At 40.0% G+C, this 10,951-nt stretch overlaps 1 protein-coding gene across 1 annotated transcript in view; it reads left to right on the top strand.

The window, feature by feature from the left end:
* The first annotated feature begins 8,805 nt into the window (after positions 1–8,805).
* kcnab1b (potassium voltage-gated channel subfamily A regulatory beta subunit 1b) overlaps positions 8,806–10,951 on the top strand; it is a 28,711-nt gene continuing 26,565 nt past the window's right edge. Inside the window, exons 1-2 of the mRNA XM_079649510.1 lie at positions 8,806–9,235; positions 10,020–10,540. Of these exons, the coding sequence (XP_079505636.1) occupies positions 10,326–10,540 (215 nt within the window). The 5' untranslated portion in view covers positions 8,806–9,235; positions 10,020–10,325. The remainder of the gene's footprint in view (positions 9,236–10,019; positions 10,541–10,951) is intronic.

Here is a 10,951-nt window from a genome sequence, read left to right as displayed (position 1 = left end):
ATCGTTGCTGCATTTCTGTTTTTGCCATCATGTACCTACTAACTTGCTGGACTAGACATTAATCTCAGCTGCAACTGTAATTGTAGGCCAAATATAGCAGATATATCAAGAAAATATGTCTGAAATGTACACGTTGACCTAAATACCCCTCTTGCTTTGTTTGGCTTGCCTCACAGACGAACAGGTTTCTCTGGCTGGAGCCGCCAGGAACAGAAACAAAAGCTGCCTTTGTCTTTATTTTGGCAATCATCTAAGAATAAAGTTGACATCACAGGTGTGGCACGCAGATGTCTCTGATCTCCTTTCTTTACTTTCCTCTGTTATAGTTTGTGTGTTAAATGTGAGCATTTTATTTTTTTGTCTTTTTCTGTCCATGCATTTATTAAAAGTTAGGTATACTGTATCTCTCTTGGTCCAGGTCATTAAAACTCTGTAGCAAACTAATACTGATATCATTCCACATGACTAGCATTGCATTGTACTTACATGGAGATGCTTTTAGGCCACATTCTCTCCACAACAAGACTAAATATATTGAAAAGGATTAGCTAACTAAAGAAAGTGTGCCATCAGCCTGTGGGAGACAAGGTCGATCCATGTATCTCAAGGCAGCGTGCAGTGAGATCCCCGTGCCCAGGCAGAGAGGGGGGCCAAGGCTGGATTGCTTCCCCAGTTCCATCCAGCAGAGGCAGGGGGCCGGAGCAAGGGTTCACCCCTCAAGCCCCACCAGCTGCCTTCCAGGAAGCTTTGACGCCAGCAGACCTCGAGAGCAGCAGGGTTTGGAGGAGCTTTATGTACACAGCCATTATTTTCAGGCATCTGCACAACCTAGAGCCAGTATGGTGTACAGGTAGGATATTTTGTTCTGAAGAATGGTGCATGCACTTTTTCAGATTTCAAATACATTCAGTGCATACATACCATACATTAAGGCCACGCTGCATTATCTGATATAGATAACAGATAATGTCAGAGATTTTCTGCATGCACTAATATTGACTTATATTTTGCATCATTTCAGCTTATCATGTTGATTCTGTTGAATGAACTGCAACTTTTTGGGGATCTTGATGTGATTTGAGTTCAAGCACAATCAGCTGTTAATTTCCTCTAATTGGTGTCATTTATAAAACACTTGAAGTAAAGATTAAAGTTTAACTCTGCTCAGCGGGGTCCCTGTCCTCTTTATTACCCAATGCTTCATCACCTCCTGATATGGAAGAGTTCTTCTCTGCACAGCGAGACCCGGCACTAATTCCCATCCACAATTAGACCTGACGTTCGAGGCGCATGAGGCCACCATCAGACATGATCAGACATGCTGCTTTATATTCACTGGCTGCAGGTTTCAGTACTGAAGAACGACTGGTTTGAACATGTAATGAAGCATGTGATGATATGTCATTAAATACGTTTTTTTGGACAGTTTCTGAAATGTGAATATTTTCAGGATCCAATTTTTGATGGGTGTGTAGCTGGTGTGTTACATTTGCTTAATTAAATTGATTAGTTAGTCCAATTACCATTTTACTGTTTTTGAAGGCTTGTTCTAAGATTGTACTTACATTACTCAAAATACACTTATTTGTATTGTTTTGCTAAGCTCTGGCTGTGAAAACACATTATCCAAATGGCCAAATCATTGGTGTGACATCACACAGGTGGGCAGGGCAAACATCACAACAGGAAGTATACCCTGCAACACATGAGGTGACTTTGACTAGAAAAAAACGAATAATTATAAATTGTATACATTTTCACAAGACTTTGATAGAAACAGGAATTTGATGTACTACTGCAACAAAATCTTTTTGGAATTTTGTAAAGTTGTATTTTTGCCTGCATGATTTGGGGTGATTGGAAAAGTGTAGAAGTAGCTAATGAAGCAAATCATCAATTTGTGATAGAGAAACACTGCACACTATTAGTGGTTCCCAACCTCTTCATATGGGCAGATCCCCAATCTTCCACTAACTGTTCATGGACTAGCTAACTGTTTTTATTAGCTAGCTAAAAACAGCTAGCAAAACAGTGACTGTACCTTAATACAACACTGAGCTTTAGTAACTTTATTTAAAGCATAAAGCCTACAGTGAAAAACTCAATGCTGCATAGTTTAAGACTCCTTTTCAAACCACCTCCTAAGCAGGATGGTTTCAATGTGTCCAAAGTTTACAATTACATGTACAGCATAATGGTAACTCTGCTGTCCATTCTGCTGTTGCAAGGTATTGTTGGTATTGTTTACTTGTTTGTAATAAAGCATAGTGATGTTCTCTATGCTAAAGGAGATATGAAAATCATTGAAACTCCTTTCCTTGGCTTTTTGTGAATTTAAACAGCTCTTGGCTGCCACTTACGGGCCATTTTACAGAATTTGTTCCAAGCAAAAAGCACTATCTGACCAGACAGAGCCAAGCTCAGACAAGCTAACTGTTTCCCTGATTCCAGTCCTCTCACTTTACTTAGCTAAAACCTGCTAGATCTAGCTTCAAAGTTAGCCTACCAACATGCGGAAGTGACATAAATTCTACTCTATGCAGGAAAGCTAATGCTGGGCCTATATCTCAAAATGTTTAACAAATTATTTTATAGTATCCTTTATTAAAATATGTTTGGCACTATAGCACTATAATGCTTTACTGATGACAACATAATAACATTACTTATTTGTACATATCTTTGCATGCATGGGACAAAACAATGTTAAATTGTGATTTCACATGTATTTTGTCTTTCATTGTAAGATCAACCATCTCCCCAGTGCATTTACGATTGAGCTGATACCCGAAGCATATTTAGATTCAACACACCTGAAACATAAAAGCTAAAACTCAAATTGAGCTGGTAAGTCGTTTATCCTAACGTTGGAATTCTGCAGGACATTAACATTTCCTCAATACTGAATGTATAAGCCACTTGGTGCTTGACCATTCGAAAATAAATATCTCTGCATCCTCTTTCTTCTGTCATTGAATTTCGCCTCTGATATAAGGACATATTCCTGCTGGGCAGCTGCATTAGGTCACTAGGCTTTTGTAGGCGCTGCTATAATGCACGTCAGCATTCATCAGTGTCACCGTAGGTTTCAAACTGAGATGAAGTCATGGCAGAAGCTAATAATGATGCCAATGGGAAATGTCATGACGAAATTGATGCTTTTGGTGTTGTTGCTAAAGAATGATGATAGTAATGATGATGATGAACTTGCATCTTCAGTAAAAAAAATTTTAATCAAATCCTCCTTCAGCCTTTCAGGCATGTTGTCTGTCGAGTGAAAATGTGTGGCGCATAGTTACTGTGACTGTTGTGTCTCACTCTAAAAATAAATGCTTTGGCTCAACAAAGAAAATCAACGCAACAGTTTGCATCAATGTTCATTGAGTTATGACAACTTCTAATGAAATTGTGTTAAACCAATAAAAGTTATTTGAGTTAGGGGAGAAGGCTTTTCCTCTACAATCAGAGGTGTTTTTAATTACCACTTAATAATTGGTAGCATAAACACAAGTTTTTAAGTTTATTACAACAAAAATTAAGTTGTTCCAAATTAGTTTTCCCACACTATTTAAAAGGAATATAAGTTGTATGTACTTAATTAGGCTCATTGTGAACACAAGTCTTTAAGTTGACAACCATTTATAAATTAAGTTGCTCCAAATATATTTTATTCAATAGTTTTTTTTAGCTTTTTCATGTTTTTGCCTATTAAGAAATTAATTAATTCAACAACAAAAATGTTAGGCAATTCACTTTTTTTTATTTTCAACTGCAGTTGTGTATTTCAACACATGATATTTAAATCTTGAGAAAAAAATAAAATAACGCAAATTTAAATTGCCCCAAAAATGTTAAATAAACATATTAGCCATATTACCATGGGAAATGAAAGGGGATACAGCACATCAATTCTGCCATCACATCAAAGTTAGAGGCCTTAAAACCAGTGCCAAATAGGTAAAAGCTGTAAAAATGTTGTAACTAGTTTTAAAATCATTTTCTAGAACTTTTGTAAACATTCTGTAAAACTAAAGTAACAGACTTTCAATGGCCACCAATCTGCAGATCACACACATCAATTTTACAAAAGATGTAACAAAGATGTTTACACTACCGACAGCTCAGATTCAGAGCATACAGTATATTATGCCCATCAGCAAAGCACAGCACCTTGAGATATCCTTTCCCTCAACGACTTTGTTTCCCTCGACCACGATGGTTGCCATCGTATGGTCAGATCCTGGGGTGGACCGGTCACTGATGATGGCGATATTCATCACTTGTCCATCAAGGTCTGCCTCGAACTCTTTTGTGTTCTTTTGAAGCACATTAAATAATAGGTTAGTGTATAAAAGATAATGAATTAGCTGATTGCATACTTTTTAAACTGTCGCTCTTAGTGAATTCAGAGCCATTATTACCAGCTGGTAATTGCTGGTATTGTTTTCACCTTGTGAGTCTGCATGTGTGTGTCATCATGGCAACGTGGTCCTGAAGACACACAGAGGTGGTTCGAGTACTTTGCCTAGTGTTTAAATGCCTGTGGACAGATTTTGTCATTGCGATATAATCACAACCTTGCAAGTTTTAGTGTACTTTCTCATCTTTTTTGCAGGTTCCATACAATATTTGAACTGGTTAAGTGAAGAGCAAAAGCCACTTGTCAAATTATACGCGATCATTTTCCCATGTCATTACTGTCAACACCTATCCATGCTGAACGTTGCTAAGATATTATTGATTGGGGTGTGGCCAAAAGTGCAATATGCTTGTAACTGACAGAGAGCAGTGCTTTTGTCCTGTGTTTTTACACTCTGCCCATGGATTTGGATTACTTACATTAAACTCCTTGAGAAGGTCCTCTTCCTTTTCTCTAAGGTACACGACAAGGCAGCGGATGACTAGTTCTCTGCGTACTTCAATTGTATTGTGCTATTTATGAAAAAGAAAAAAAAGGGAAATTACCAACATTTATATGTTCTGAATGGGTGACTGCCAACAACTTGCAATTCAATGACAACTCTAAATAACGATCCTACCTCAAGAAGCATGTCCTTGATCTGCCTGATTCTCACTCCAGTAGCTCCTCCCCAGTTGGTTCAAGGCTTAATGAATTCGTCATTTATCTGTGGACCAAACAAACAGAATAATTAAATATTGCAGACAATTAGCTATACTGCCTTCATTTATACTACAACACATTAGTTAAAGAGTTAGCAGGTCTTCTTTAAAGTCTTGCAGTGAGTGAGGAGTATGCTTTCGCCTTCTGTGGGAGGCAAATGTTCCTGAAAGTGCAGTTCTTAAACATGACAGTCTAATTTTTTTCAAATGTCGACCAAGGTGTTCAAAAAGCTCTCTTTTCAGTGGAGATTGTGCTGGTACTGCAAAACTGGCAAGTGAAAGAGAAACCTGCAGTTCTGACTCTTTCCTGAGTTTCCTGAGAGTGATTTCTTAATTGATGTGACCCCATGTTTTTAAGAAACAAAAACAATCTGGATAAAGACATGGCAGAAGTTGACCACCATGACCATGGCATAACCTGTAATGTTTTAGCAACCCTGTTTTTGCAGAGGTTTCAGATTTACATATTTTGTATCTCCAGCCCATTTTGTTTCGATATGGGCCAACTTTGCAAGATACCAATCAGCGTAGAATGGCATAGTATCTTTGCATTTACTGTTGATGCAAAGTCTTAACATCAAGTAGATAAACGTATGTCTTGGTGGCACTGACAGAATCAAATTACTTTACACATCTTGACATGATGTAATGCAGCCTTTAATACCAAGACTTTGTTTTTTATAAAAAGTGATATCACAATAGTAACCAAAGTATTTTTTACAATACAAATACCATACCTTCCTGCAGGTTTTTCTAGATATAAAAGCAACAGTGCATGAAATGAGCAAGAAACACACAAAAATAAACACTCTAAAGGCTGCTAATGGTGGTCAAACAGCAATTTGCCTGTACAGTGCAACTAAAAGGCTATCTAATGTATTTGAATGACAAAAGATGACACTCACCTTTAAAATGTCCTTTGTATAGTATTTCTTCAGCCTATGTCTTCGAACACACAGTCTTAACTGTCGGAAATTGTCCAGGCATGTTAAGTGGGAGTGGATTTGAAATCCTTAACTCAAGGTGTAGAAAAATTAAGTTATAAAGCCAATTGCATTACTTACTACAACTTGAATTTTGTTTTAAGTCAATTAACGCAGAAATCCGAGTTCAAATTACACACAATATTAAGTTGATAAATATTACCAACATTATTACGTCAACACAACTTATAAATGAATGTTTGCAACTTAAAATGTTTATCTAAATCAATGAATTCAAATTGTTATCTTGCAACCATGCATTGAATGAAGTGGTGGTAAAAGGTCCCCTGAATTCATGTTTAAAGTGTACAGACTCAGTACAACCCAATTAAGGCAGACACCATTTCTGTCTCTGTGGTGTTGTACGCGCTGTGCATCACAATCACATGGCTGCCGGTCTGATCTGCAGCATAGGGAAAAGACTGTGGACTTGGAGTGAGGGAGCGTGGTGTGTTAAATTGTGATTTAGGGAGAAGAGATAGGAGAGAGGGATGAGAGAAAACAAAGTAAACAGACAGACAAAAGATGTGAAGGAAAAAGCATAGCAGAGGAAAAGACACAGAAGTGAGAGGTGCTGCTGCAGCGATGATGTCACAGACAGCTTGGAAAGGTTTCCCCCCTTACCATCTCTCATTCACTCAACGGGAGGTTAGTGGTTAGTAGATGGTAAGGACAACTAGCCTTTTAAACACAAGGGTTAAACGTGCAACACAAACATCGTTTAACAGAGCTGTATAGTGTGACATGTATTATAGTGCTGATAGTGGCCATCACTGTTCTCTGCATATAAATAGATATGTGCAGCATGTTGGAGCAACACAGACATTGCTATCAAGCAGACAGATGTTCCACACTGTGGGAAATCGAGGATTAGGTTGAAAAAAGCATTCAGTGCAGCATCATGGTGGCAATTTCAACACATGCGTACGAGCCGTATGGAGGCTTGTGTCTAAGCATTACAGTTTCAGAACTCTATTCTTACTGGAGACATTTAATCAGAGTGGTTTGCCTCAGGGTAACAGCGTTATCGCCCTTTGGGGATTCCAGCCACAATGTAACAGTTCTAGTTCACTCTTTTGACTGACATACTTTTGAATGGGATCGACAGGAAGGATTTTAAGCCTTGGAGGAGCTGGTGACATTAGAGAGCTTTTTGCAACTTTGTCCAACTGCGAAGCCTCCAGAGCGTTGCAGAACATCATCAAGCCAAGCTGTAGAAGTTGTAGAAATGGCAGCATGTTGTGCTGTTGTTCAGGGTTTGATTGAAAAAGTTGTTTGATTTAAATGTGCACTCCAATTATTTTGCGCATTAAGATCAGTTTACCCGTCAGAAGGAATTGCCTCTCAGCCTTTGAAAGCATTTGTATAGTTGCATAACATCTTTTAGGTGCCCTAAAGGGAGCTTTCGAAAGTCCTTGAACTTCAAACTAACCCCGATGATGTCAGGTCCGTCACATACTTGTATGTGAATGGCTCATGGCACAGGGGGAATGTGGTTTTAAAAAAGATATAAAATGTAATCGTCCTTTTCTTTCTAGTAAACTATTCAGGATGGGAGTTTAATATGTGGAAGCAATACAAGGCAAGGAAGGTCTAACACATTACTTACTCAAGTTGCATTTTAGGAAATGTAGGATCCAGGAGGATTTATGGATGTTTACCCAGATTAAAGGTCTGGATATCTTAGACAGTCTTGCTTCAAGTTTTCAAATTTTTCAATAAATGACTTGTCGGTGCTCCAATTTTGTGGAAGTGTAAGTGCTTGGAAAACCCCTTAAGGAATATTTTTCTTCAATAATTATTATAGCTCCAAATATTGTTCAATACAATCATGATTTAGTGTTGACTTTAACGCATTGTGAGATCTCTGAAGTTAACTTGCCAAAAACCTTTTGTAGCATAACATCGCAGTATTGTTAGGAAAAACCCTTAAAAAGAGTAACATCGACAACAATGATATATTTCATTTATTGACAACAAATATTTATCAAAATCAACCTCCACTAGCTCAAAAGCCAAGTTTGGCATCACATACGACCGAGCCCTGCCAAACAAACTTTCTCTGTTATCAAATGCAATCACAAGGATATAAATAAATGCTGGCCTTAAGGTTCTTGGATGCTCCGTGAACCATGAAATCCTGCATTGTCACATTACTGCTCAGTGGGGGAGGAAAGTAAGACGCTGCGCTGCCTGAACACTTGTTCATCTGCCACTTAACATCTGATCTGAGGTGTCAGTGACTGTCTATCTTATTGAATGAAATAAGGCTGTAATATACAATAGCACAATTGCAATAATAAAAATTGCTTGTTGAATGTATAGATTTGAATTAAGCACTGTAACATTAAATGTTCCTGCACTGTAATGTCAGACATCAAAAAGAGGGGGGGTGGGCAAGTCAAATGCCTCATAAGTCTTCGCCAGTGAAGTGAAGCATGGCTGTGATGTTCACATTTAGGTTACTGAAATCGACTACTATAACCAACCAGCCTGAAGTAAACAAACACACACACACACACACACACACACACACACACACACACACACACACACACACACACACACACACACACACACACATCAACTCACATCAGCTCCCTTGATTTCCATTCAGAATATACCTCTTCCTCTCTCTCTCTTTGAGTGTGTGGCGCCATAGTGGAAAACACTGCAGTTCTCTCTCCCAGTCAGCCAGAGCCAGAAGCCCATACACTCTGTCTCTCTCGCTCATTCAGCGCATGGCTCACTCTCTCTACGCTCAACACACGCTGATCCTCGCCTCCTCACTGCATCTGTCCTCCCTGAAGTGAGGTACCATGCATCCTGCTCCCTCCTCCTCCTCCTCCTCCTCCTCCTCCTCCTCTCCGCTTGTCTGTTGCCATTCAAGGGGACCGTAAAGCCTGTGTTACTGGCTCAAAGGACTTTGGAGACTGGACAAGGTTGTTTTGCCGGGTCCGAGGACAGCTGCTGGACACGCTGCAGTTGTTTCTGCTTTCTGTTGGGATGTGGATCTTCCCTGGGCATCTGCTTGCTGAGTAACAACGCTTGATTCCTCTGAAAGTTGCTGAAGGGCACGTCAATCAAGAACCTCGTCCTTGTTTCTCAGGGAACGGTGAAGACTCGATTCAGTAAGAAGAACACTTGTACCAGTACAGATTTCATTGTGTGTGTTATAAGTGGATAGAATGCAGTTGTGAGTGTTAGTATGTAATTGTTTGGTTTTGTGTGAAAAGCATGACCATATTATGAAGATGTGTTACAGGAAGAGTTGTAGGTTGTCTGTGATAATGTGTTTGTATGTATGGAAGTGTGGAAAGCCTTGTGTGATGGTGCAGTGTTGCTCTCCTCGCTTCAGGTGGTTGGATAAAAGGTTAGAGGGCAAGAAAGACTCCCCAGACACCCACAACTCCTAACAGTCGCTCTAAGATTTAAATGCATTAAAAGAGGAATTAAAGGCAGAATTGATGTGTTTGTGGAAAGAAAGCCAGAAAGCAAGTAAGGAACCAAATGTGAGGGAAGTGCACAACAGTTGATATGCGATGAGGTGAGGAAGATATAACAGAACAGACAACGAAGAGAAAAATGAGTTAGGAGGGCAAGGAAAACTAGGGCAGAACAACCCTCATTCTTCACATTACCTCACAGAGACAGCTTAGAGATTTCAGCCAAAAAAAAAACTGTAAACAGCAGACAACAGCAAAAGAAAACACCAAGGGGTTTCCACACTGGATTTTCTCTTCTTCTGTATTAGCAGCGCCTTTCCCTCATGTCCTCCCTCCTTTAACCCTCATCCCTCTAACACACACATTCTCAAGGGCTCTTCTCATTTGGGCCTCTCCTTCAACCGACTCACACAGTGCCTTTTCTCCTTCATCCTTCTCCCTCCATATCCATCCTCTCTCATATATTCAGGTGGAGTCAGACCGGCACAGGATCCCCATCTCAACCCTTCACACACTGAACAGGACTGCACTGCTGCTATGAGCAATCTTGAAGCAACATCAGCGTGAGAGTCTTCTCCTTAAAGACTGAACAATCTCATGCATCTGGTATTTCTGCCTGTCCAGTTGAGATTCAGCAGCACTAAGCAGAAGTGGCTTGGATTACCGGCTTTCGATTTAACATAAGAACAACAAGGACTTTATCTAGGTTCCACAGACGGAATAAAAATACTGTTTAGTACTTTGAGGACAGCTCTCGTGGCCTTAGCTAACAACCATGCAGGTATCCTTTGCATGCACGGACCACGGGCTGAAGGCCCCGCGAAATGGCGAGCACAGCAAGCAGAACGCCACCAGCCCCAACACAGCCAGCAAGGCCCGTGCCCGCTTCCGCACCGTGGCCCTGATCGCCCGCAGCCTGAGCACCTTCACCCACCGCTACCACCATAACCTCAAGGAGTCCACCGCCAAGCTCACAGGCATGAAGTACCGGTACGTAGACCTGGTGGTGGAGACTGTGTGATAGAAGAGTGGGTAAGAAGGTGGAAGTGTATTCAGTTTCTTCCCTGCCACAACTCTGAATGTGAGGGAAGACAAATAATAACGAGTATGAATGACAACACATTATATAACAAAAAACATTCAAAAGTGAGGCTAAATCAATTAAAAGCGCCCTGCTGGAGACACAACGAAGATATGAGCAGTGACAGGTGATGAGTGGGAGGCTCTGAGCGTGAGGGCGTCTGTGCTTTTGTATTTGTTATGCAGATTTACTGGCAACTCTTTATAATTATACAACAGTTAAGAGCGTCTAGCAAACCACGATCTGGGACAGTTTGGGTTGTTTGGATTTTAATTGAATTGAAGTGCAATTTGAGAGAGAGATTCCATTTTTCATGTGAT

This window comes from Notothenia rossii (genome assembly GCF_949606895.1).
Source record: "Notothenia rossii genome assembly, chromosome: 9".
Lineage (NCBI taxonomy): Eukaryota > Metazoa > Chordata > Actinopteri > Perciformes > Nototheniidae > Notothenia > Notothenia rossii.
Note: the sequence above shows the minus strand (reverse complement) of the source record. Positions and strands in the feature narration are given on the sequence as shown.